At 44.8% G+C, this 26647-nt stretch overlaps 1 protein-coding gene across 1 annotated transcript in view; it reads right to left on the reverse strand.

Annotated features, from left to right (window-relative positions):
* A2M (alpha-2-macroglobulin) overlaps positions 1–25750 on the reverse strand; it is a 30705-nt gene extending 4955 nt beyond the window's left edge. Inside the window, exons 1-28 of the mRNA XM_051614079.1 lie at positions 25388–25750; positions 23744–23927; positions 22609–22768; positions 21657–21709; positions 21102–21122; positions 20580–20748; positions 19271–19355; positions 18316–18439; positions 16977–17091; positions 16670–16779; positions 16008–16166; positions 14429–14656; positions 14028–14091; positions 13394–13536; positions 10426–10575; positions 9611–9781; positions 8744–8885; positions 6891–6999; positions 6330–6558; positions 5938–6064; positions 5189–5310; positions 4031–4082; positions 3476–3559; positions 2903–3079; positions 2539–2623; positions 1341–1497; positions 930–1004; positions 511–676 (exon numbers count right to left, since the gene is read on the reverse strand). Of these exons, the coding sequence (XP_051470039.1) occupies positions 511–676; positions 930–1004; positions 1341–1497; positions 2539–2623; positions 2903–3079; positions 3476–3559; positions 4031–4082; positions 5189–5310; positions 5938–6064; positions 6330–6558; positions 6891–6999; positions 8744–8885; positions 9611–9781; positions 10426–10575; positions 13394–13536; positions 14028–14091; positions 14429–14656; positions 16008–16166; positions 16670–16779; positions 16977–17091; positions 18316–18439; positions 19271–19355; positions 20580–20748; positions 21102–21122; positions 21657–21709; positions 22609–22768; positions 23744–23927; positions 25388–25473 (3547 nt within the window). The 5' untranslated portion in view covers positions 25474–25750. The remainder of the gene's footprint in view (positions 1–510; positions 677–929; positions 1005–1340; positions 1498–2538; positions 2624–2902; positions 3080–3475; positions 3560–4030; positions 4083–5188; positions 5311–5937; positions 6065–6329; positions 6559–6890; positions 7000–8743; positions 8886–9610; positions 9782–10425; positions 10576–13393; positions 13537–14027; positions 14092–14428; positions 14657–16007; positions 16167–16669; positions 16780–16976; positions 17092–18315; positions 18440–19270; positions 19356–20579; positions 20749–21101; positions 21123–21656; positions 21710–22608; positions 22769–23743; positions 23928–25387) is intronic.
* Between the last annotated feature and the right edge of the window lie 897 nt (positions 25751–26647).

Here is a 26647-nt window from a genome sequence, read left to right on the forward strand (position 1 = left end):
ACTCAGAGTTCATGCTACAGCCTTCAAAAAGACCTGTGTGTCTGTTTTCTTTCTCAGTGCATCCATCAGCTCTTCTCTGATTTATCAGCCCTTGGGCTGTGCACAGTCGGCTTTGTTCTACATTGACCATGTGTGCTGGAAAGATGAGAGTGGCCATAAACATTGCTAAGCCTTTGCTAAGCAGGGCCTGGGGTGGCAAGCGGAGCACTGAGGAGAGACACCAGCAGAGCTACCTGTTATTTCTGCACTCGTGGAGATAGTGCATGGCACTTCCCGATGAACTCCCTAGGAGCTTTAGGAACTCCAGGAGCAGAGAAGTAGGACCGGGAGCTGAGAGGGAGTTCTCAAAAATGTAACCCCTTAGCACAAGGCTTTCCTCTCCTTCCTCCTTTCCCCATCCACAGAAGCCCTTTAATGCAGCCATTGTCCCACCAATAAAAGCCATTTTATCAAGGGAAGATGTAAAGCCCGTGGGTTGGAAGAAAGAGATGTCCCACCTGGCACACTCACCCTTTTTTACGGCTTCCTTTTCAAGTGAGTTAAGCAGTGCCTTTCGCTTCTCCTCCTTCCCTGCCAGGGCAAAGGCATATGCCATCAGTGCCTTAGTGTATATGTGGTTTTCTTTCGCATTTGCTGCCATTTCCAGGCAGAACAGAGCATTCCGCACCACTGAGTGCTGTGGAGAGATAACCACTGGTTGTACGGCTTGGGAGAAAGGAGGTTTTTGCCTTATTAATGACCCATCATTCTACTGAACTTTGAGATCTAGGAACAAGTGGGGTATTATAATGCATTCCAGAACTTCCAAAATTGGAAGCATGCAATTCTGATATCACAAGGCTCAACCATCAAGTCCTTTTTCCAATCTGGAACTAATTTTGGGAGGAGTACTGGACATAACTGATTCAAATTAGGGTGCAGCCACATACGGTTACAGGTAGAGGAATCTCCAGCAATGCAATAGCAATGTAGGCCGTCAGCGAGACTTCATTGTCCACTCCACCCTGCAGGGAAACACAAAGGTAGATGGCAACCCCACCTAGGTTCTTATCTTCAGTCTTTTCTCCTATTCCAGCGGAATGCTCTATTCTTAGCTTGCCTCCTCCCCCTTGCAGCTGATGTGGAGGTATCAATATCACTTGTAAAGTGCAGGTTAGCTTTCAGTCATCACAGCGGATCATAATCATGGACGTCATATTGTGGCTACCATACCGAAGGGTCTTTGGCTCCCTCATTCTTGCCATTGACATCTGCTTGTACACTCAAAAAGCTCATCTGTACCCATATGACTTACGGTTAAGCCCTAGCCTCACAAAAAAACAAAGAAGCAGACATGCTACCTTCATGGCATTGTTCAGGAGTGTCCCAGAAAAGCGGAAACAGCCATTTTCCTTCTGCTTGTAGGACAGCCAGACCAAAGCATCCTGGATGTGCTTCTCATCAATGAAGATGTGAGGCCGGGCCTGGGCAAAGGACTTGAGGACAAATGCTGTGAGCCTGAAGGAGAGAAAGAACAGTGAAAAGGCCTGAGTAAGCCTGTTGTCCATTACAGTTGACAGGACCCACGTGCACATAATCTGTCTGGAGAAAGGCAAGAAGGACCAGGGAACTGTACACCACATGTATATTATATCTTTACCTCAAAAAATCTGTCAAAAACCTGCTTTCCTCCTTGATTTCTTGTCCCTCTTTTGGCTCATAAAACTCTGTGATCCCTTTGTGTTGAGGCTACAGTTTGAAGGACAGTGATCATTGATCTGTATCTAAAAAACTATCCTTGGAAAAAGCAGGGAACTGCATGCCAATTAGCTCAACATCTCCATAACAGTAATAATCAAACTGACATGAAAGAATAATTAAATGCCTGCTATTTCATGGTCTGCTGGCAGGACTCCTGCACTAGAAATCCATGCCTCTTGGGTTTCCCATGTCAAAAGAGTTATTGCTAGAGTTGTTACAAACAGTTATGAAAAAGAAGCGGGCATTTGATGAGGAGCCAACACGCTGTCAAGAGCCCCAAGTACTGGTTCAGAAACTAAAAGCAAACCAAAAGTGACTAAATAATCCATTCTTACCCTTGCCTAAAGTTGAAAATGAGTGACAAAGATTTGCTGCCGCAACTCAAAGCTCTGCAGTAAGTCACACTGGCAACAAACTGCTCTTTGCTTAGTAACACACACTCTTGAAGAACAAACATGCAGCACTGCTCTTGGATCTTCATCCTTTCCACTTACATGGAAACACACTTCTCAGCAGCCTTCTCAGCAGATACTAGTCTAGAAGAGCTGTCACTGCTACTCTTCAGCCTTCCTCAGTCAGGATGTGAAATCCCTGCTCCCTTCTCCCCTAATTTATCCCCATCTCCTTCTTGTCTGTCATGGTCCTCAGAGCTACCGGTGGGAGAATGCCCTTCAGCTCCATAGCTGGCTGATGAAGTCTATTTCAAGTAGGACAACATTTCCTATTTACTGTCATGCAGCATTTATTATAAATGTGCAGCTGAGAAAGACAAATATATAGGTGACATTGAAATCTCACCAGGTGTTCCCCAGTTGGCCATAACGTGGTCCAAAGGTACTGTAAGAGCCATCTGGGTGCTTGTAGGTCAGCTGCCTCTGATAACCTGAAATGCAGAGTTAAAGCAAGATTCAGATGCTAGAGAAAGTCTGCTGAAGGATGGGGGAACAGAAAAACAGCTGTCTCAGCAAAGGCAAAGGAGAGAGGAGTAGGTCAGTCCTATCCTAGCCAATAAGGACTGGTACGTCCCCACCTCCATGCTCTGCTTGTACTGCACGAGGAGAAGCTACACCTGCCTTTCTTCAGGACAGGGCACATTAACAACAGTCACTGTATCAAGTCACCTGAAAGCCAAAACAGAAACTAAAGCCTTATCACAGCTCACCGCTCACTAGGTACCCAATGGCCTTGGATTTTATCTCCTCACTCAGCTGCTCTGTCTTGTTCAGATAGTCCAGGACATAGATGTTGGGTGCAAATAGGACCATATTCTGCTCCCCACAGCCAAACGGCATCTGGAGAAGCTGGTGCAGGTTCTGCATGGCAGTTCCCATGACGTCACCTGGGGAGCAGGAGATACCAGAGGGATATTAACAATACAAAACAGGCTGGCTGTCAGAATCAGAGGGAGCTACTGACCAAGAGAAGCAGGAGATCATAGAAAAGAACAAAATAAAATCTGGATTGATAAAGATCCTGGAATGATACACTGAACAACAAAGAAAAGGAAAAGTGGGAAATGAGAGAAAGTTTAGTAGGCTGGCAGAGAATCGTGAACAAAAGCGCATGCAGAAATAAGAAAAGGAAGAGCACAACCAGAAAGGAAAGTGCTTGAAACAGAAGGGATGCAAGACAGGAGTAAAGTGTGCTGGGAACCAGGAGAAAAATCTGTGAGATCAAAGCCCAACACAAAGGGGCAGAAACAGTGTACGGTTCCTCCCTCAGGCTGCTCACTCACCCAGCACTGAGAAATACGCTCTTCCTGAGTCTTGTACCACATTTGAGGGGAGCAACAAGGAAAACTTCTCTTTCACAGGCACTCCTGAGAGAGAACCAAGACCCAAACAACTTCAGTGCAGTCCCAAGAAATGGCTAATGGAAGGGGAGGGGGCTTTGGTGAAACAACAAGAAGACTTGGGATTAGAAATGCCTTGACTTCAGCTACTCAATTTCTTCTTGGCTATAAGGGCATCTCTGCATGAAACCACCGCTAGCCACTGTTAGGCATTGCAGATCATTTATCTACAGCTTTTTCCTGGACACGCCAGAAAACAGAAAACACAAGAGAACAGGGATGCAAACAGTCATACTAAATCTGTCCTAGCTCATACCCTGGCCCATGCTCTAGGGCTTTCTTCCATACTAGGTCTCAGGCTCTAAACTGCTGGGGCATGTTTAGATTACTTAAAAATAACAGCCTATCTGGAATATGATAGAGGCAGCACTATCTGCTATTCCTTCTCTAGTCACATCCCACCCACCAAATGGAGAGGGTGAGGAGAGAGGGCTTTACCTTTTACACAGAGCACAGAGTTCTGAGCTGTTTCCTTCTCAATTCCTTCAGGCTTGGGTGAGATAAAGGAAAACAAAAGAGGTGAGTAGTGAGAAAGGAACTAAAAAGAGACAGAGGAATCCTTAACAAGGATGGAGTGATACATGAAAAGTAAGTGAACTGGAGGAGAGGCAGTCACAAACAACCCCTAAAATATAGAGCTCTGAAACAATAATTTAAACAAGTACAAGAAACATAATCCTCAATCATTGGTGTTGTGTTGGCAGTGGAAGGAAAAGAAAGGGAGGCACTGCAGGGAAGCTGTTGTGCACTGTTATATTTGGTGACACTGACACAATACGACACAGTAGGCAAGCATTAGTTTTTATTTTTTGACACAAAGAAAAGCTAAGAACATAGGATCTACCTGCCAGATTACCACATCCAGTATAATACACTAGCATTTTCCTGTAAAGGATATGCAATACTGCCACATAATATTTCCTTCTATATCACATAGCCTCGGTGACTCTTCATGCCACAGGAAATGGATAAACTGTAATATTTTAGCAAATTGTCATGGACTTTTATAATATCTGGAGTTTTGAGGGGACTTCTCTACAGGCATCAAATTACCATAGGTGCTTATGAATCCTCCACCTTTACCCTGGAGCCAGATTATGGTAGCAAACCAAAACTGTGTAACAGTTTAAGAGGCCATTTGCTTGGCCACTCAGCTAGTGTAGAGGCAGCATATGCTTACTGGCAAACCTACGACAGCTGTCTCAAAAGGAGGAGAGAAGCTGTAAAGAGGATGCACTGAAATTGGAAGTGATACATAGGAGATAAAGGGAAGGCTGGACTGGAGCGGCAGTCCTGCTACAGTAGGGGATAGGGGAACTTCAGAGTACTGAAAGACACTGCTATTGCTCCGTGTTATTAAGCTGTAGTCTTTATGCAGCCCTTCCAAAGTATAAAGATGTAAGACCATCATATTGCTATACTGTGTAGTGATCTCATAGAATCATAGACCAACCCAGCTTGGAAGGCACTTCAAAAGATCATCTGGTCCAACCTTTTATAGGAAAGGAAGCCTAAATGAGATTATCTATCATCCTGTGGAATTTCTCTCTAGCCTGTGGGAAAGCTCAGTCCTCCCCTTCCCACAGCCCCACATACCTCCACCAGCAGCTGTCTGATGACTGTGTCCTTCCGCCCTTTCTCAGGGGTCTCCACAATGGCATTCCCACAAGGCTGCTGGTTTTGAAGGGCCTCAGTGCTCACTGAGAACTCTACCTGCCCTGGTGGAAACAGAGGTCAGCCAGCTCTGCTCGGCAGTGCCAGGCAATGGATGGCAGTCACTGCCATTTCCAGGAGTTTCAACTTGCAGGCCCATGGATAGCCATTTCCTATCATTTCTAGGCCCTACTTTTTTTCCCACAAGAACAGCTATTCTGGAGATAAGCTGCACTGCCACGAAAGGTGACTTTATTTTGGTGTGTCTTTTCCAGAATCTAGGACACCACCATGGTGAGGATCACCAGCCTCACTGCTGTTCAGCACACTGCTACCCTGCATGCGCACCACAGCTATCACCACAGCACCTAACAACAGTGAAAAAATGTATGAAGATCTCGTGGGGCAATTGTCTAATCTCTGGGAGACAAAGAGCTGACAGAGCATCATGCTGGCCAGCAATATTTCTGGCTTCAGAGATGTTGCCCAAGGGTGGTGACACTAGATGGTGTTGCACGTGGTGCCAGACAGACTCTTGGACATCATGAGTCTGCCAGCCTGTGTCTCCCAAGTAACTCCATATGAGACAGACACTCAGCTGCAGTGTTTCCCAGGAAACTGTGTTACTCTAACACTGGTAGACCAGCACAGATAAACCTTCCCTGCAGTTCTCAGCACCCTGAGACCCTTACCTAGAGATATGGGAGTCACCAGCCAAGCCACTGTTTTCCTCCCATTCTCGCAGAGACAGTGAGATTCTTCCTCCTTTTCCACCGGAGCAGCCAGGAAATAAGTAGAGTGAGCCAGAGTCACACTGACCTGCCAGTTGCAGAGAGAAGTGCAATCAAGAAAGGGTGGTTGTGAGAGACATAGACTTCAGAAAACACAGCAATAGCTACTTCTTCAGAAGCAAAGGAGCAGGGAGCTGGTGTTGTGGGTTCTGCATTAAGGGTATATAGGAGGAATAACACAAGAATTTAAGGGATGAAGGTTCTAGGGCTACTCAGTGATAAGAAGGCTACATTAAGACAAGAGGTAAACAAGAAGGTACAGAAGTACAGAGACAGATTTAAAACTTCCTTACCCTGATGCAGGTGGTCAGATAGTTGAAAACGGTGGCTTTCAGCATAAAGGACTCACCACGCACTACAGAGTAGGGCATGGTGAGCTCTACAAAGAAGGGCTGAAAGGTTCTGAGGGACACTGTTGGGGACAGACCAAAGCCCTTGTCTGCTGAAGTGCAGAATGCACTGGCTTTCCACTCGGTGATGGTGTCGGGGATGGTCACATCTAGAGCAGCATTTCCCTCAGAGCTGGTGAAGCACAGACAGCAAGGACAGAAGGATGATTTTTATGACATTTTGGTGGCTATCTGTACCCCTTGTGGCCCACTGAACAGTACTGCCTGTGTGAAAGATGAGGCATAGTATGTTTGTTACTGTAGGGCCACCCTATATATTCTTTCAGATCCCTGACCACTCCTTGGAGAAATCTGATCATGACTAAAGGTAGTTCCATCTCAGAGGATTGCCAATAATGAAGGACTTTTTGGCATTGAAAACACTTGGCAAATGTGTGGGGATTCATGTTTTCACCCTACAAAACTAGTTAATTATAAAGGAAGGAACTAGCCCAAGGTGCTCACCTTATAGATACTAAACTCCAAATCCAAGTTTCTGGGAAATACTTCCGGACTGTCTCTGTCACCTCTACAGGACTACTTGATGTGGCATAAACTTCAGGTCCCAGAGGGCCTGAATGTGAAGAGATGGAAAAGAAATCAACTACTGATAATTCCAAAGCAGCAAGGTCTATATCACCATCACACTTCAATCTGAGAAAGCAGCAATCTATGTGGCAATCATAAGCTGTGCTAGCAGCAGATGTTTGCTGTGGCTGTAGTGAGCACTGGTAACCACAGCAGTAAGTTTCAGGATCTTGCTTAGGAGCAAGAATTAGCCTTTTATTACTTCGTGCTAGTCTCCAGCAAACCTCAGAGTTTGTGCAGCAGCACTTCAAAATGTTACAGGAAGGATGTTAGAGCAAAGAGGTATTTAAGACCTTCTGTGCCACCAGCCTTTTCCTTTTCAGGTACAGTTTTAACATGACAACCTTCTCCATGCTACCAGGCCAGCTAGGAAAGGAACATCCCTCCAAGGCAGTGTTTATTGTAGGATCATTGTGACTCAGGAAATCACCCCCCTTCCAAATGTATGGCCCTCCTCAAGAACTAGGTTGAAGGTGCTCCAACTAAAAACAGGCAGTTGGAATCTGAGAGGAGTAAAAATAGACTTTTTGACTCAAACAAAATTTTCCCATGAAAAAATTATTCCCCAGAAAATATTCTGAGTTTGGTATAAAATTTGGCAAAAAATTAGCCTTTGTTTTACTTTGGTTTTGAACCAAAAAACAAAGATGGGGTGGGTGGGACTTGATTTGCTTGGCTTTTACAAATGGAAGGAGAAATCCACCCAAAAAGATGAAGAAGAAAAGTTATTAACTGAATTCTAGATTTGATCATCTTTAATTTGGCTAAATTAATTTCTACTTTTAGATAAAAACTGTGTAGCCAGCAAGTATCCATACTATCTGTGCAACAGACACCTCCAGAGTCTGAAAAGGTCTCAGGGCACAAGTGAAAGATGCTATGAATCAGAGCTGTATCACATAACGCCTAGCAAGAGTGACTGGTGGCTTGCTTTAATTTGTCTATCATGATATTTTAGTCTACTTACTGCTGTCTGTTTCATTTTAAAACAATTTAAAAGCATCTTTAATAATTTAAAAGCATTCTTGATCCTAGCAACTTGTGTCAGAATTTGAAATTGTCTTAAAACTGGACAAAAGCACAGGTTCCTGTGCCAAGGAAAAACTCTCTGAATTAGTTGTCCAGCTACAATATCCTAGATCTTCTAGGGTATTTTCCTTAATATGAGAGTCTGGGGAATGATATGGCCAATGTTGTCATGCAAACATCTACAGCCTAAGAGCTGGGATAGCCCTTAGAAATTGTCCTTCTGCCACATGCATCTTACCATTCTAAGCCCCCAAAGTCTACTAGCTTGCCTCTTAAAATTTTGTCATTCACTTCATCTGGTTTTGACCATACATAAAACAGGATGAGTCAATGAGAACAGATTGAAAATGGTATTGGAGACCCCTTACGTGGTATCTGGGAAAAGAAAACTACTGTAAAAGCTCTAGTGAACAGAGAATTCAGCAGCAGAATAATATCCCCTGCTCTGCCAGTCTTTGAAAATGACCTGGTTCTGCTGGCTTCTCAAGTGGAGTTATCAAAGTCTGCCTGTAGACCTTTACAACAACCCAGCAACAGAGATAAGAAATAAGCCCTACAGTCACGCAGAAGTTGACACCTCTGAATCCACCACTTTGGTACTACTTTCAAGGGTTCAGTCCACAATCCCAGCTCTTGTTTAAGTATTCACCCCAAAATACAGACAGGATCTCTCCTCAAAACAGAAGTGGTAGTTCCTTTACCGCTTGTCCTCATTGCATACATAGGTGATCCAGACATGGCTGAAGGTGCTGCAAGGGCAAATCGTCCAGGCATGTAATTTGCAGTGCTGCAATACCAAGGTTTCCTCACCTTGGTATTTGTGAAAACCTTTAAACCCATTTCCTATGGAAGAGAAGTCCAACATGGTTTTTTTTGGTTACTGCTTCCTGTTGAAGTTTACACAGCAGACCTGACACTGGTATTTTACTGCCTCAAAAAGGGGAGCTGTTACTGTCTATGGACTGGACCTTTAGATGATCCCCCAACCTTGGGTATGGGTGACTGGGTGGCTCAGACAGACCAAAAGACAAAATGTTTCCTGTTTCTAGGGTACTGGTTCCAGTGCAATTCCAGCCTAGGGGTCAGGATGAGCCAGGGATAAGATACGGAGTTTCCTCTCTGGAAGGAAATGTCTGTGGCTGCAATGCAGCTCAAGGAAGTATGGATTTAATTTGGGTAACTGTAGGATTATTTAGCGTGTATATATATAGGATATATATATATGGGGGTGGAGGGAGGTGTGTGTGTGTGTATATATATATATAGGGTAGCTAAGGATTATTTGCCTCCTATTAGAACTTCACTTCAAGTCAACCTCAAAGCTCTTCATGTAAGAAGAAAACGTTGAGACTTATCCCTTTTCTACCAAGTGGGGAGCAAAGTTGAAAGACAAGTGAAACTTATGACTTTAAAAACTTGCTTCTAGAGAATTAGTATCAGTACCTTCAGTTTCATAAATCCTTTCTTTGTTATGTTGCATCATGCCACAGAAGGCTTGAGCATTTTGAGGCTTAAGTATTTTCAGTCCTTCTCCCACTCTACTCCCTGACCATGCAAGAGGGCTATACCTTTAGGATGCTGTAAGTGTCCTCTTCATTTGTCTCCACTAGTGGAGAATAGGTGATCCCATTCAGAACTACCTTCTTCAAGGGGACACAGTCCTCTAGGGGCTCATCCAAGAGCATGTCTGGACCATGGCGATAGTCACTCAGTTCCTTCACTGGTAGTAAGCTATACACCTAGGCAGAAAAAGCCAGGGCATTTGGCACTTTCAGTGTCCATTGTCATAAAACACAACAACAACCGAAGGAGTTGGATGCAAGCACCATAACAGTAAAGTCAGCTGCACGTAAATCCACATTGCCATGGTCCTACCTGTGGTGGGAGCAATGGGAATTTGAGTATAAATGAGAGAACCAAATTTAGAGATGCTGCCTCTCATGTTGTGGACAGCATATTACTTTGGTTATTATGGCTCAAATATATAAAAAATTACACTTGCCAGCCCATCTGTACTACTTTGTCCCTACTCTGAGATTGTTGTTTGTTGCTTGGCATGAGGAGACAGTTCCAGATGCTACTCCAAGAAAATTAATCCATGACTGAAGAGAATAACAGAAAAATTATCATCAGATACATAACAGTGTTTGGCTCTGGCCAAGAGAAGCCATCCACTTAAATGAGCTTCCTAACTGTCATCCCCACAGTCACATAAAACCCCTAAAAAACAGCTGCTGCTCAGTTCTCATCTATTTGCTCAGTGGAGGTAGACAAGAAACAGCACAGGGCAGCTTTCCTTGTGTCAGCAATGACATAAAGGTTTCCACACCAGCTGCACTTGCTCTGAGAGGGCTCCAAGTTGCTCTACAGATTAAGCACTCACAGAGCTGGGTGACAGGTCAGCTTCTGGCTTCATGAGGAGAACGCTCTTGTCCACAGCACGGACAGCACAGAGGGAGTTTGGGGTGGCTCTGAACAGCAGGTGAGCATCAGAAGAAGGCAGGCCTTCAGAAGGAGAGAAGCTCATGTCCACCTGTAGCCACAGAAAAAACTGTCACAGAAGCCCGACCCCTGTAGGACTTTTCCCTCAAGTTGAGTGCATCAGTTCCAACCTTACAAAGCCCACATACACAGGAACAAACACCACACTGCCACCATGCTACTGCAAACCCGGGTTTCCTTCCTGCTGTGTCAGAGAAATCGGCACTAACAGTTCTTGGCAAATTCAGACATCACATTTGCTCAGAAAACTTTTGAGTTTTGAGTTTTCTGACCATTGTGAATTTGCTGAGATAAGCCCACACAGTGGCTAGATCTGTTCAGGCAGCTGTGCGTGGTCTTGAGCTAAGTCCAGTCTCTGTACTGAACCTAGATATTGTATGTGGAAAGAAAACAGCCTTGTAAAAACCTGGTTTAGCAGATTCTTTGCTAATATGAGAGGCAGTGATGCCCTAGAGCAATATTGCAGTATCTACTGTCTGGTAATGATTCTGAAGGACTGGCCTGTTGGTTGAGTCCTGCCAGACCTGTATGCCTTCCCCAAAACCTAATTTGCAACTCTAGCAACTTCCTACCAACCTCTGGCCTGGAAGCTCTTGCTAGCAGAAATTGTCATCATAATCTCTCATGATTTTTGTTGTGGTTTGGTGGGTTTTTTGGTAGCAGGGGAAGGGCCCCAGGGGTAGCTCCGGTAAGAAGCTGAGAAGCTTCCCCTGCTTCCAAAACCAGCCATTAGAGGGACAATAGATGCGCCTCTGCGATTAACATACGAAAGAACTGATACAAAACTTGAGCAGAGAAGCACTTAAGGGAGAAGAGCTGTGCTAGGGGAGGACAGCGGTGCTGGTGGTTGGTGCGGAGGAAGGCGAGGAAGGTGCCCAAGCAGAAGTTTCTCTGCAGCCCATGGCGAGATGGCAGCTGTGCCCCTGCACTCATGGAACATGGTGGAACATTCCCTGAAGGCGCCAGGAGTGAACTTGGACTTAGATTTTGTGGCCAGTGGACTCTGATTGCGCAGCTGTGGAAGACCCCAGGGCCAGGGGAGGTGGCTGTTCCCGAAGCAGCCCCTGACTCTGTGGGAAGCCCAGGCTGGAGCAGCTCCGGACCTCGTGGGAAGGACTCATGAAGGAGAGGTTGGTGGAGGACTCTCTGTCATGGGAGGGACCCCGTGGGGAAGCAGGGCAGGACTGTGAGGAATCCTTCTTCCTGAGGAGGAAGGAGCAGCAGGAACCACCAGCCTGTGACCTGACTCTAAACCCCATCCCCTGTCCCCCTGTGCCCCTGGGGGGAAGGAGGGAGAGAAACCGGGAACAAAGGGATTTGGGCCCGGGAAGAAGGGAGGGGTGGGGTAACATATGCAAGCCCTGCTCCGTGTGTGTCTGTGTCCTGTGTGTGTTTGATGAGTGTGAAATTAAATTATTATTTTTTCCCCAAGTTGAGTCTGTTTTGCCCGGGACCTTAATCGGTCCTTTGTCCTTTGTCTCGACCCACGAGCTTTGTCCTCCTCATCCCAAAGTGTGTGTGTGTGTGTCTGGTGTTGAGTGAGTGGCCGTGTTCCTTTGTTGTCATGTTGAGCGCAAACCACGACAATTTTGTAGTAAGATGTCTGACCTCCATAAATCTTTCCTCTTCTCAGCACTACAAACCCTGTCCTAACAAGCAATGAGCAAAGCATCCCTCGAGTAAACATGTTGCCTGACAAAGCAGCATCAGCTGCCAGTCTCTCTCATGTCCCAGACAGACCACAGCATACCTTCTGCTGACACTCCCCACACCTCTCTCAGGGTGGACTCATAATCTTAAGACTGCAAAAACGGTCTTAATATTTTTGCAGAAAGAACGGTCCATTCTTCAGGAAATGGCAGAACAAAGGCTGTAGCAAGCTTGCTACTAGAAAAACCGTCTAGCATAGAGATACCCCAAATTCTATCTAGCCTGACAACAGCTTTGAAGTCAGGATGGTTTTAGAGAGGAAAGGAATATCTAAGCATGTAAAATCACTTGGCACATAGCTTGTACTCGGAACATAATGCAGTGCATAGTGTGACCTTTAAAAGATGAGCAAAATTCAGGTGACCAAGCTCCTACAGTGACACCATTCTCAACAAGTTATTTAGCTTGGATTTTAGCAAGACAAGGGATGACCTTTAGCAGTGTCCTGTCTACTGTTCTGAAGGCTTGGAGGGAATTTATAAGGTTGTTCTTAGGGCTTCTCATATATCCATCTGTTCTTTCACATATGTGGGGCTATAAGAGAAAAGTGGTTCACATGCTCACAGAAAAAAGGCTTCATTTTTCTTTACTCTTTCAGTCTCACCATTGCTATTGAAGCACGACTGCACATTGCTCAGCATGTTCAGGCAAGGTTTATCTCCACTTACATACAACAGAAATTGAAATGACAGGATGACATGTACAGGAGTTGAAAGATTTGACAAGTATTAGCTTCTGGATTGGGGCTGTGTGTGTTCTATTTTTGCTCTGTGACCACACAAGCAGCCACCTTATTGCTGGAATGAGGCTGTGGGAAATGGAGTGACATATATGGGTATGACACCAGACATGCAGCCTCCCTTTTTCTTACCCAGGACCATCTGTGAGATAGGTGACTGTACCCAGTCACTAAGAAGGGTTTTAGTAGTGTAGACTTAGCTAGCATCTTTTTTCCAACAGTTGATCTCCTCCAAGCTAGCACAAACCAGTAAGCAGTGCAGCTCTCTAGAGCAATTGATGGGTGGCTTGTCCCATGTTAGCAAATCTAAATAAAATAGTTTAGCCTGGCTAAAACTAAATAAATGAGTTTGGCCATGCTGCAGTCGTGAGGACTGCTCCCTCAAGAAGTGGACACTTACCTTATTGCGGAAACACTTTTCTACATTGAATTTGGTTGAATCAGCAATCACCTCCATGCTGGGAGCAGTGGTGTACACAAGCACTTGGGCCACTGGAGCAATATCAGCCTGTACAGGCAGCTGTAGCAAGAAGACCCCACTGGCTAGCAAACAAGACAAGAGCAAAAAGTTAAGGTACGGGAAACCTGTGCTTGGAGCAGCCAAAATTCTAGGTTTCGCTTCATGCTGAACCTCATCCTAGACATGATGAAACTCCAGGCCTCTAACTGGGATGAACTGATACTCACAGAGATTATAACTCTGTCTGACTGAAAAGGCCTGTTTCGAGTCCTGTTCTCCAGTACACAGATATGCTGAAATTTGGTTCAGCTTCTACAAATAGACCATCAGTCTGTGTCTCCTGGGAGTGCTGGAGCGCTAGAAATGCAGTGTCAGATGAAAGACAGCTGGCACTGGCACATTAGAGCAAAAATATGCAAAGCCTAAATGAGGCAGAGAAAAGAAACCTCAAACTCTTCCCATACCTTAAGGGACATGGAGATGTGGATCCCTGCACTTACACGGAGGCAGCCTGTATGTCTGCCACAGTTGCCTAGCCTCTCAGGACAGCAACAAGGAGGGGAGAGGAACTCACCACTTTTCTGGTCCAAATCCAGAACGTGGGTGCCCATTTGCTTAATGACTGCCTTGGCCACCACCTGAGTGGAAGGAGAAGCCCTGCTGTGATTAAGGTTATGCATAAGCCAGACTGAAGAGGGGAAACCTGAGAAGAGAGCAGCTGAGCTGTATGTTTACTGGTCACACCCTCCTCAGCTACTCCCTGCTTCCCTGTAGTGGAATCCCAGTGCTCACCCAGTGGGCACTGTAACATCCTTACTTTTCTGCTCCTAACTCAGACCCTCCTTTTTGTGGGAAAAGAACATATGAAGGATGATGGGAAAGTGCTTAAAACCTGCTACCACAAACCACAACTTCCATCTCCAGCCTCCCTACAATTACCAGTGACAACCTCACTGTAAGCAGGCAAAAGCTTACCAGGTAGTAAAAGACAATTTTCTTCTGCTCTCCTATGGCTTCTGGAGAAAGGATATAGTGCACCCGGATCTCTGTGGAAGAGCCACAACTTAGCGTCTGGGACTTGGGCTCAATTTTGAGGAAGCTCTTACTTGGAGAGTAAAAGCGCTTCAGTGGAAGGTAGCCTTCTTCATAATGTGGAACAACCCAGGAATGGTCATAGCAGTAGGGTTGTACTTTATGAATTGCCTGGAAAATGAGAAAATGTACACATGGATCCTCAAACACCAGTGGCTGGACTGGAGCCAAACCCCATGGCCTAGTATTAAAGGTCTGGTATTTTTTCAATTTAAGCAACAAGGTAGTCTACAAAAAAAACCCATGAGTTTGGAAGATGCAAGACAGGGTGGTGGCATCCTGAGCAAGTCACTGTGAATGATCTCACTTTCAGATAAGCTGGAATTTGTCTCAAACAAGCTGGACCATATTAGTTGTTTGTTTACTATCAGTACCACATCAAGGACTCTTTACCTTAATGCCTTGTCCTCTCTAACATCCTGTTAAAGAGGACAGAAGCTGATTTTTCTTCTTATTACAGGTGCTGTAGAAGAGATAGTACTATTCTTTTCTGAGATTACAAGAGCTAAGATCAAGCTAAGGATGCTACAGAAGAAGAGAAGTCTCAACCAGACAATTCAAAACTAAAATTGAATAGAACACTAGGGAACTGGGAAAGTACAGGTCTTCTTAAAAAAGAGAGTAAGGGGAAGATATTTCACATTTAGAAGGGTGCTACTTCAGCATTCCATGTGCCTCACATGCTCTTACTTCCTTATCTTCCTCTCTAGATCTGGGTGTTCTTGTCTTTTCTTTACCCTGCAAATCTCTGAAAACTTCAAGCACCTAGTATCAACTTCTGGATAATTTTAATGGTTTTAATCTGTGACAAGAGAACTGTAGGTAGAAGAGCAAATATAATTCCAGGCAATATGCCTTATTCCAGGGTGAGATACTGCAAAATGGGCATATTAGTAACATACTGCATTTTTCACTAACAAAAGGATGCTCAGCAGCACTTTTATTTTCCCAGATGAACTAATTCCACACCAGGAAGAGAATTTCTGACTGGTTCATACTCTTTTATCTTTATGGCAGGGAATGCTAAACTAAACCCGGAGAGCTGCAGATTGCCCTACCTGACCACAAAGGATATTTAGATGAGATACATGGAAAATCATTTATCTGAAAAGACACTGAAGCACTAGCAGCACCATGGGCATTAGACCCATTCCTGAAACAGATTTGTATAGGTAGGGCTGGTGATTCCCTAGAGCAGAATGGACTACTATGATTTCTTGATGTTCCTCCTAACCCTGTATTGCTATTGCCAAGCAGAAATCAGATGCTTACAAACTAAGTGCAATTGTGAAATGTCAACCTGGTTTGCTGTACAGCTGTTTCCACCACACTAATGTCAAGATTGGCACAAACAACCAGAAACAAGAAGCTAAGTGCTTTTTCATATACAGCAGAAACTTCAGATATTCCCCTCTCAGCCCTGTAGGGTCACATCATCACCTCCTCTGCCCACAGAACTCACCCTAATTGAAAGAGAATCAAAGTCCAACATGGAAGTGTTGAGGGCAAACCATGCCCTTCCCTCTTCATCTGTTGTGTAATTGTCTTGCTGACCTCCTTCTAAAGAAATCCTCACAATTTCATTGGCAATTGGAGCACCAGATCCATCCACTAGTTTCACCTGGGGGAGCAAAAACAGTACAGTATAGGAGAGGAATGCCTATCACCTGAACAGACTGATGGAAGGCTGATGATGAACAGAAGGATGTTAGGCTCATGTCAGACAAGGAAGTGTCCACTGCACTTTACATGCACACCAGCTATCTCTTTCTGAATTTTATTTATTTGGCCCTTTATTATCTCCACCTCTGGATCAGAGAAGTTGATATGGGGATTGACATGGACTCACACCCTTTAGGCCTCCTACAGGAGACTGAAAAAGTGGAATTTTACTTGAGTGGAGAAGTGGAAGCACAAGGACAGGGAGGGTAAGTAGAACTCTGCAGAGCTGTGCTCTCAGTTGCTGTTCCCCAGTTTGAGTACCTGCAGAGGAGAGGAGGCCCACAGGGATTAGCAGCACTAAGGTCTTGCATCTTTGCAGAGGGGAAGTATGTATCTGTCCAAGAAGCTCAGTAGCATGATCATTTGGCACACATGGCATCACATTTTTCATGGTTTTCCTACCTGCCCAAAGAAGGGGATTCCAGGTTTGTAGTGGGAATCTGAATGCTCAAAGATAACTTTGCTAATGGTGGTCGTGATCTCAGAGAAGCTGGTTCCAGTCAACTCAACTCCTGCAGGAAGAATAATAAAGAATTAATTTGCCTTTGCCTAACTAGAGTAACTTTTACTCCAAGCCAACATTCCTTTGCTGAACAAGTAATTCTGTTGATGCAAAAGTCTGCTTTTCTCCCTCACCCCTACTTGGCAGGCCATTCTGCTTGCCTCTTCTGGGCTTATTACATGGCTTTTCAATCTAGATGATTCATACCTGTCTCTTCCTCTTTAATCTTAGCCTCCACATGGAGCTTATTCTCATATCCACTTCTCTTGAGCTGGAATAGTTTCGTCTTTACCACTTCAGAAATGCAGCCATAGTTGTCTGTCTGTTGGAGGAAAACCCAAGACCATTATAGTCTCATCTATATAATGTTTATCCAGCTTATTGAATCTATCACTGTGTGTTGCCCTGAACTGGAAAAGAAACTCATAGGTTAACAGATCGCTTTGTTGTTTTTATCAAAACTGGAAAAGCACATAAATAACTTAGCAAGGAGCATTTTGAAATATTTGCAGTGACATCAGGGAAATGAGTTTGCAACTTTGACAATTTTTGTATGTGTGTGTGAAGTTTGAAATTCTACAGAAGCACAGGGAATTACTCAACTGGATGCCACACAGGAATTGTTTGTCAGGCACCATGCACAGTAGAATATATCTACTGAATTAATATGCAAAAGGCATCTAAGCAATACCTGAATCAAAACCTGTGTCTGTACAGAAAGAAGATGACAGCTGGAAAAGTATTTCCAAAGCTTGCCACCTCTTTTTGGCATCTTCGTGTACAAGGCAGGTCTCCACAGAGAAGGGAAGGGATGCTTGGGACAGAGGCTAGCACCACAGCATTCATAATTTCTTTTAGCATGGATAACAACAGCAGTGGCAGAGGCACTTCTGAGGATCATACTGTAGCAGACCCCAAGGACCATTAAGAATGTTTTCTGCTTGCTGTCCTGTCCTGACATATTCCCACAGTTGCTATTACCCCAGCTTCTGTGAATTAAACTAGCACTTTTGCACCTGTCCATGCTCCAGCCACCATTCAGTTTTGCTCTTGTAGACTTACCAGGCTGAAGAGTGAAAAAAACTGGAGGGTCTTAAAAACTGTTGCCTAACCCATATTCTCTGCATCACCCCTCCCCTGTTTTTTGTTCCTTTCCTGCCTCTTAACACCAACTTCTGATCCCACACACTGCCTCTCATGTAAGCCAAACCCAATTCTGCTTGCACAGCTCATGCTTTTTCTATCTCACTTCTCTCTTATGTTCTACACTCCATCTGACCTTATTTTTGGTTCCTTTCATCTCTTTTCCATCAGCTTCTTGCCTTTACACACATCTTTTGTACTGCACTGCTCTTCCCCATATTTTTACTTCTCACATTTCATCTTGCACCCAGTCTTCTCTCCTTCTTCAGGCTTCCTTAAATACACGAAGTCTCTCCACACTCATGCTTGTACATACTCTGTCAGTTCAAGCCTGTGCCTAACGTATGCTTAATAAACTACACTTTCTCCTATCAGTCTACCCACAAGAGTAAGCCTGACTCACCTGCCCAGAGAACTCATTGCACACTGCCTTGGCCTCTTCACCATAGCAGGTGGTGGCTGGACGTTCAAACTTCCGACAGACACGGAAGCTCACAAGGCCAGGAACAGGCTTTCCAAATGTGTATCTACCAGCAGGGAGGATTGAAAGAAAAACAGAGCCATTAGGAATGTAAGAGGGATGGAGAAAAATTACTAGCTCACCCCCAGTGGAGCTATGACTCTTCCCTAGAGCTGCCCCCAAGGTACAGCAGGGTCATCACAGGAAATAAAAGCAGAAAAAAATTTGGCAGCATTTTAGGATCAAGGTTGGCAGTGGGGGCAAATCTAGTGCTGATTGCATTCCTGGCAATAACAGACAAGTCTGCAGAAATAATTTACTCTAATGCTGATTTAGCTGAGAGTACCCCTCATCTTGGAGAATATGTTGCAGATATCTACCCCACCACCCAATTATGATGAAACTGGTCTGCCTGTGCATTTGCTCCAGGTCTTTTGGCTTGCTCTTCAGCCTAAGTCATGGTTCTCCCTGCAGGATATGTGGAACAAGCCATGCAGAATCAAATGAGGAAACAGGGCAGCTGCATCACTTAAGACTTCTCTTAGCACTGAGAAGCAGAGGCCATAGTTAAAACTTCACTCCCAAGTAAATTAAACTGAGAACCTCTCCCTAGCACTGCAGCTGGTCTTAAATCCTCTGTGACTCCAAAATATGCAAAAAAACCCACACCCAAATTCCCAAAAACCAGAACAACAATATGTTTCTACGTGTCACAAAAAAAAGGCCCCAGGCAGTAACTGTTGCCTTTTTTTCTAATGGTAGATGTAGTCTGTTTGGGCCTGGGACCTTAAAATTACTGAGAAATAAAATGAAGTACCATATCTCAGTCTCCCAACTGTACTTTCAGAAGCAGCTGAAGAAAACCCTGAAATCAAGGACTTGAGAGAATTCTACTCACAGACCACAAACTGTCACCTTCAGCTCCTCATCAAGAATGGTGATCACCTTGGGCATTTTCACTGTTACTTCGAATTTTGGCAGCACTGCAGCAGAACCAAAGGAAAACAGTCTATGTGGTGGAGAATAACATAACACTGAGGCATGAAGGCTGCTCTGAGGCTATTTTTACATATGTCCTGAAAGCATTTTGCATGTAAATGGTCAGAGGCTTCCATCACCTGCACATCCCACTGAAGTCAGTAAAAACAACAGGCACTGAGCCAACCAGGTAAGAAGAGAGGATTATTACATCAGCTATTAAAACACTGCAGCTTCTTAGATAACACATAGGTTATCTAAGCAGCAGGATACAGTAAAATAGAGAGGTAAGTCAATAGAGGTCTCCTACAAACATAAGAGAGCTAGGACTGCAGCGTGATCTCTGCATTTCCAAAGCATTTATGTCTTTCCAATTTGCAAAACAGGAAGACCCTTTAGCTTTCCCGGTGACTTAGTGCAGGGTGACTTCACATCCAAACCCAGCTGCAGGAGGGAAAGTGGAGCATGACTGTCTTGGGAGACGTAGGAGGGATTCAGGGCACAGGGCAGTAATGCAATTGAAACAGGTCAAAGGACTTCCAGACTCATCTTCCAGGACTCACCTCTGCTGTATAAGCTAGATCATGTCAGACCATGTAACAAGGGCTGCAACTGACAGCTGGGGTGGGAGGCTATGCTGGTTATAACCATGTGGAAGTGGGTATTGGGATAATTTTCTAGCCAAGCAAATGGAACTGGCTTAGAAAAAGTACCAGAGGGGGGTTAAGGCACTAAGGTACAATGTGAGCTACAGGCTCAGCTTGTGAGGGATGACAGGCAAGATCTGAATTTACAGACAGTCCCAGACTACATCAAAAGGTTAGGACTTTGGGCCTCAGGCTGGGTAGATCCAGACACACAGTGTGACACTTAACAGGTGTGTAGCCAGCTGGAGATGAGGCTGTGGCCTTAAATCACCTCTGAAAGAAGGTGAAGGTTGCGGATAGACTGATTCTAGCATGTTTGTTCCTCCTGATGGAGGCCATGCTGAGGTGGGCAGCCAGAAGAGCTGTGCTGCACAGCCTGGGACTTAGGGAGGAGTGGAGACAGGTTGATCAACTCCTACAGTCTTCACTTCTCAGAAGGGGATGATGCTTGGGCGGGAGAGGACACAGAGACATTTTTCCAGCCATGCTGAACATCCTGGTCAGATCTACCACCCTGTCCAATTAAGCTTTTGTGTCCCGTGGGGCTAGCTGTTGTGAGCTTGAAACTGCATCAACAGTTACCATACTCCTCCACAGAGAAATTATGCTGAACTGTCTTCCCAGACTCCTTCTGTGCCACCACTGTGTAGGTCCCTTGCATAGGTTCAGAGGTGAGGTTGAAGAACAGCTGGATTAATCCCCCCTTTAACTCTGCCTTCGTCCACTGGTACAGACGGTTTTTTTTGGGGTCCTGCAGATAATGAGACCACAAGGAGATTGTGAGAACAGTGGTAGTCTGCAGTGAAAACTAAAAGCACTAGCAAAAGCAGTGAGGGAAGGCCCAGCCCCAGTGTTTAAGGAGGATGCAGGGTAGGAATAGGGGCACTTGCAGAGTGGTGTGGAGAGCCCAGGGCTGGACAACAGAAGGAGCTGACCTGGGCCCAGAGTACATAGCTGCCACCATATGAGTTAAAGCTCTGTATATTCAAATTAATGTCATGGATCTGCTTAATACATAAAATAGATAAGAATCACAACTGGTAGTTATGCTGCCTGGGCTGAAGGTGTGATAGATGTGAGCATGAACTGAATTTTTGTACATACCTCGATATACACCAGAGGAAACTAGAACAAAAGAAGAAAGGAAACAGCATGTTTAGAATGCAGATTTAGACAGAATGCAAGCAACATGCTCCAATGACCAGGGCTAAGACTACTTTTCAGGGAACAAGCTGACCAACCAGTTGGATAAGAAAGAAAGTCCCTGCTATGGAGCAACAGAGCATTTTGAAGTACATCAAGAGGGGAGGGCAACCCTTTGTCTCAGGCAGAAAAGTCAGCTTAAACGTTTAACTCTGTATGATCTGCAATACTAGTAATGGCAGGTGTACACTGTGATAATGCAGAGTTGCTCACTGCTGAGGTGTTTACACCAGCATTGTCCATTTGCAGTTTGCCAAGCATTTCCAAGAATGCAGATGGCAGCCTTATGCATAAATTTGAAGAATAGACCCTGTTAACAAGATTTAAGGTAATCCAGAAATCACACAACTGTCTCAGTGTACTGAAAATTCTCCCCAAAAGACACTTCTATTCTCCATTTCCCCATAACGATGTTTTAAGGCCAAGAAAGTAGTGAAAAGGAATTCTCACACTTACCACCTCATTCAAGGGATTGAAGTCTTTATCCAGAGCAACAATTCTGAACAGGACTGATGGAGAAAGGCAGACAGTGAGGTTCCACAGTGCAGTTAACAATCAGAAAACATCAATTGCAAAAATAAATGCTACAACAGAAAACAGACCTGTTCTCTTCTAAAGAAATTCCATATACTAGAAAGTTAAGTCATACTAGAAGATCATTTAGGTAAGAAATTACATTAATAAATGGATGGTAAGAGCAAATGCATGGCAGTATAAACATTTAATTAATCATAAACATGGAAATTTCTTTATTTGGGACCAAAGTTAAATTTAGGTTGCCTTTTCTACTTTTTAAGATAAATTTTTTCATTGAGAGTCACATGGGCCTTCTAATTTTGTTATAACTAGTCGGCCTTCTTAGGAAGGGTGAATGCAAGCAATTTATTTCAGCACTTGGCTGCAAGTTTGTTGGCTCTGGATAGACAGAGAAGTCAAGCGTCCCTTAGGACGTTAGTTCTTGTCCAGGCCAAGTTTAGGGATCAATGGCCCAGAAGAAATAATGGCTTATATAGTTCTCTCTCTTTATTGAGCAAAATCAGCTGCCACTTTGAAAGCTATTTCATTACTTAGTCTGAATTTTGGCCCTGTTCTCTGTAGGACAAATACCCAGTCTTTCTCTGCTTTTAATGCTGAACAACTGCATGGAACACAACAGACCCCCCAGTGACAAAGGGAGTGTGTGCAGATGCCCCAGGCACTTGGATGTATCTTAGGTTTCCCCAAGTTGTTCCTACACAGAGCACTAAAAACATGTGCCCCACCCATAACATTACTGCTCTGACCCTCACTGAAAGCACTTATTATCTGGCCAGCGCATCCCAAGAGTTTTAGTAGGACTTCTTATTTCAAATGCAAATCTCCTTAGATTTTCTGCTGCCAAAGTCCACACCAACCCAATTCCCTGTACCTGTCTGTCCGGGCTTGTAGATGGGTTTGTCTGTCTGGACGAAGACCAAACTCTCAGAGTTCTTGACCAGCACTGACTTGCGGTTCCTGAACTGCAGTGTTGCCCCCTTCACCATCACAGTGATAAAGGTGACTGGTGACTGGCTAGTTGATTTCGGTATCTGGGGAGTAAGAAGGCAAACCACCAGATTACAAACCACCGTTGAAGGCTTCCTGATCGAATGGGCCTTCATTAACTAAGAGGTCTAATATAATCCTGATGGACCCAACACAGAGGTGAGGGAAACTATCATCAGGAACAAGACAGATTCTTCCTTGTCCCATATTCCTGCTCATTCCTACTGCTGAACAGTGGTTGTGCAAGTATTGTGAGCAAAGAAACTCCCAGCTCTGCCATTCAATTTTATTAAATTCTTACAGCCCTGACAAAAATGTTTGTGAACTTTTCCTTTTGACATTCACAGGGGCAATAGAATAATTTCTCTTCTCTCTCAGATAATATCCCTAGTCCTTGTAGAACATTTCCTGGTCCAAACCAGACATGTAAGATCTCTATACATCTCTCTCCGAGTGACAAAATTAAATCCTCATCCTTTATCTGGCAAACCCAGACATGGATGCCAACATTTTCAGTGAACTGAAGGCCAGTTTTTCAGCCTCCAGGCCAAAGACATAGTCTGTACTCTGAATCAGATGACCAGTTTTCCTGGTCACCCATTACTTATTATAGACTCTGGGACTATCAGATACAATATGTGATGGCTTTCTTGCTTCACTTTCTTTTTCAGACACAGGAAATCACAGCTCTATGTTCTCACATTAATTCAGTGTACAAGGTAAAAAGTATCTGATGTCCAAAACAAGAAGCCATTGTCAGGAATGTCAACACTAAAGCCATTTCTTCGGGTTTCTCCCGCTCCTGTCCTAGAGACAGGCTAGCTTTCCAGAATTCCACATTTCTCATTCAGGTAGCAGGCTAAGGAGATCTCAGCAGTGAGAGGGTGTTGAGGATATGAATATACCTTTGGCCAAGATGGTTGTGAATATCTGCACAGTTTTCTCTATTCATTACTATTAAATGCCTTTACAGTTTGTCCCTGACACAAGGGATCATCCCACAAGGATAAGATACTTACAGAGAAAGGGATGCAAGTGAAAACGTCCTTCTCCGACACCACATTATCAATCAAGCTCCTGTTTTCCCCTTGATACTCGAGTGTGGCACTGAGTGTCACCGACTCATTCAGGTGGGTCAGCTGAACACAGACTTTCTCAGGAGAATCAGTGTGTATCAGAAAGGGCAGTAGCACCATATACTGCCTAGGAAAAGCAGAGAGGCTGGTCTCAAGAGTAAAATACCACAGGAAATCCTCAATGCAAACATCTGGAAGGGATATGTTTTTCCAAGTTCTGGCACAACAGCAGCACAGTGGGGAAGGGTCGATTGCCTCCTTTGCTAGACACTGCTAGTGGTATTCAGAAGCCACACAAGTGCTAGTACCTAGTGAATGCCTTTGACTACACACTGCAGACCATGTCTAGCACTACTCATGACCCAAAACTGCCACAGCATGGTGTCAGATCTTCAGCAAAAACACTGAACCGAATTTCAGTTTTTAAGGGAATCAAGTCCCTCTAGCTCAGCCCAAGCACGGGGTCCCTGCTCAGCCCTACTCAGCCTCAGTTTAAGTGGAGAAACTTGCCAGTGGTGTCCCAGGGCCTAGGACTCTATCTGGGAATCAAACCTGATCTGCCTTATGGCGACAATGCTCTTTTTTGGATGGTCTAGGACTGGCCTCTGATGGGCATCCCCAGAACAGTAAGCAGCTGGAATAAGAGCCCTCAACACATCAGCAGTATTAGCATAGGTGAGGCTCTGACACCTTTAGGTTCATCAGCTAGACTGCAGGGAGAAAGCTCTGGCCCCTCAAATCCCAACCCTCCTGTTTGCTTACCCTGCATTTGATAAAAGCACTGCAGCACAGCATTGCTTTCCTAGAAGAAAAGACATTGCCAAAAATCCAAAGGAGAAAGTCTATGGGATGTCAGGACCCCTTGTGTTCTGCTCCTGCCATTAATGTACACACATGCACATAACACATACTTCCTTCACATACAAACACGGCAAAAAAGAGTGAAGAAGGGGTGCAGCACAATATACCCTCACTGACCTGAAGTCACAGTCTTACAGTGCTACATAAACCTGGGTGAGAAGGGAATTTTTATTCCATCATTTGAGCTGAAAAACGGGAATTTAAAAATAAAGCCATTTTTTATCATGCCAGATTTGTTATTTGTTCCTTTTTTTCTCATTATCAATCAAAAAAGCGCTCTCATCTCCTGGGCATCTCAACCTAGAAATAAGGTAGTCAACCCAAAATGAAGCTTTTCGTTGTATTTTTTAAAAATTCTGTCTTTTAAGAAAAACTGAATATGTCAACAGTTAGCAAAAGTTGCCTTTTAAGTAAAGAACCAATGTTGTGCAGAAAATTTTATTGAAATGCTGGCAATTCTCTGAAGCAGCAAAAGGTTTTCTCATACACCTTTCCCTCCTTCTCCGCTCCCCCTCATTCCCCCCTGCCCCAAAGTTTTGCTGTTATCTCAGTCTCACATACTGTTTCAGGTCCCCCTGAAGCACTTGAGTTGTTGTTTGTAGAATACAGTTTACCCAGCCCTGGTCTCTATTCTGGGTAAAAGGAAGGAGACAGAAGAGACACAGAACAGATACAAGAATGGACCACAATCTCCTGCCTGCCCAGAGAACCCCATGCATAGCTTACGGCTCTGTGGTGGGTGAGGTGTCTCCAGGAAGGAAGAGGAGAAAGAGGAAGATGTTTGGTTTGATGAGCAGCCCATCCTTCCTCATGGTGCAGAGCAGGATTTGGTGGGTCAGGCCTGGTCCGGTGCTGCTTGTCCTCACCCTCTGCTCTCCCAGCCAAGCCCTTTATACTCTCCCCTGCAAACAGCCCCAGGACTGGAGGAGATCAAGGCTGGGGGCCAGGGCCCCTCCGGAAACGGGTAGAGGCAGCAAAAGGAGGAGCTGGAACCAGCAGCTCACAGTCTGGGCAGAAAGCCAGGTGCTGGGGGAGCAGGAGGGGAAGGTGCCCCGCAGGCTGGAGCAGTCTCTCACTTGGGGCTGGGCAGCAGGCAACAGAGGAAGAAAGGTGGCCGCTGAACAAAGAGAGGTAAGGGGAAGGGCCTCATTTCTGGCAGGGCTCCCCGCATGGAGCTGGCCATAGAGACTTCAGGAGGGGCGGGAGCAGTTTGATTTCCTTCCAAGTGGAAGCAGAGATTGAGCCAGGATTTGGGAAAGAAGAGTGGGTGTGCCTAACCCCCCCATTACGGCAGAATCCGCTAAAACAGGGAATGCAAACTCGGAACACCTTCCCCCTCCACTCCACCCTGCTCTTGTGCTCTCTATTCCTGGTCCACTAGTACTAATGCCAGGAAAAGGGGACAGGGAGCACCTGGACAATCAGGTCATCTGAGATCATCTGGCCTTCACCCTGACAGCAACAGGGGCAGTGACATGCTGGGAGGCTGCCAAAAGTTCAACCCTTTAACAGCACGTAACACATTAACCAGTTGCACAGAGCAGCAGCTGCCCTCACATAGCAGGGCAGACGTGGCCTGGGTCTTGATTTGCCTGTACTGGTTCTTGTTCTTTTTCCAGGTAAATAGGGTGCAGGATAAAATCATTATCTGTCTGTCCTTCCTCTCTCTTACTCTAATTATTAGAAGTTTGACAAGCTCAGGAACTTTGGAGTTAAGAAACCCAAGATAACAAACCTTCATTTCAGACCTCATTCTGCCCTGCAGTGACCTGTCTGGGAAAGGAGAGGGTAGTAGTGCACATGCAGTTTCCTTGGGGACTGCACAAAAGACAGCCCAGGCTTGTGCTTTGCTTTCTCCATCTGGTGCCTAAAGGTTGGTCTGCCTGTCCAAAAGAAATTTAACCCAGGATGATCTGCCTTATCGACAGAGAAGAATATTTTTACATGAGGTGGTCAAAACTTTTCTGAAGATGACTGTTTACCTAG

This window comes from Apus apus, chromosome 1, assembly GCF_020740795.1.
Source record: "Apus apus isolate bApuApu2 chromosome 1, bApuApu2.pri.cur, whole genome shotgun sequence".
Taxonomy (NCBI): domain Eukaryota; kingdom Metazoa; phylum Chordata; class Aves; order Apodiformes; family Apodidae; genus Apus; species Apus apus.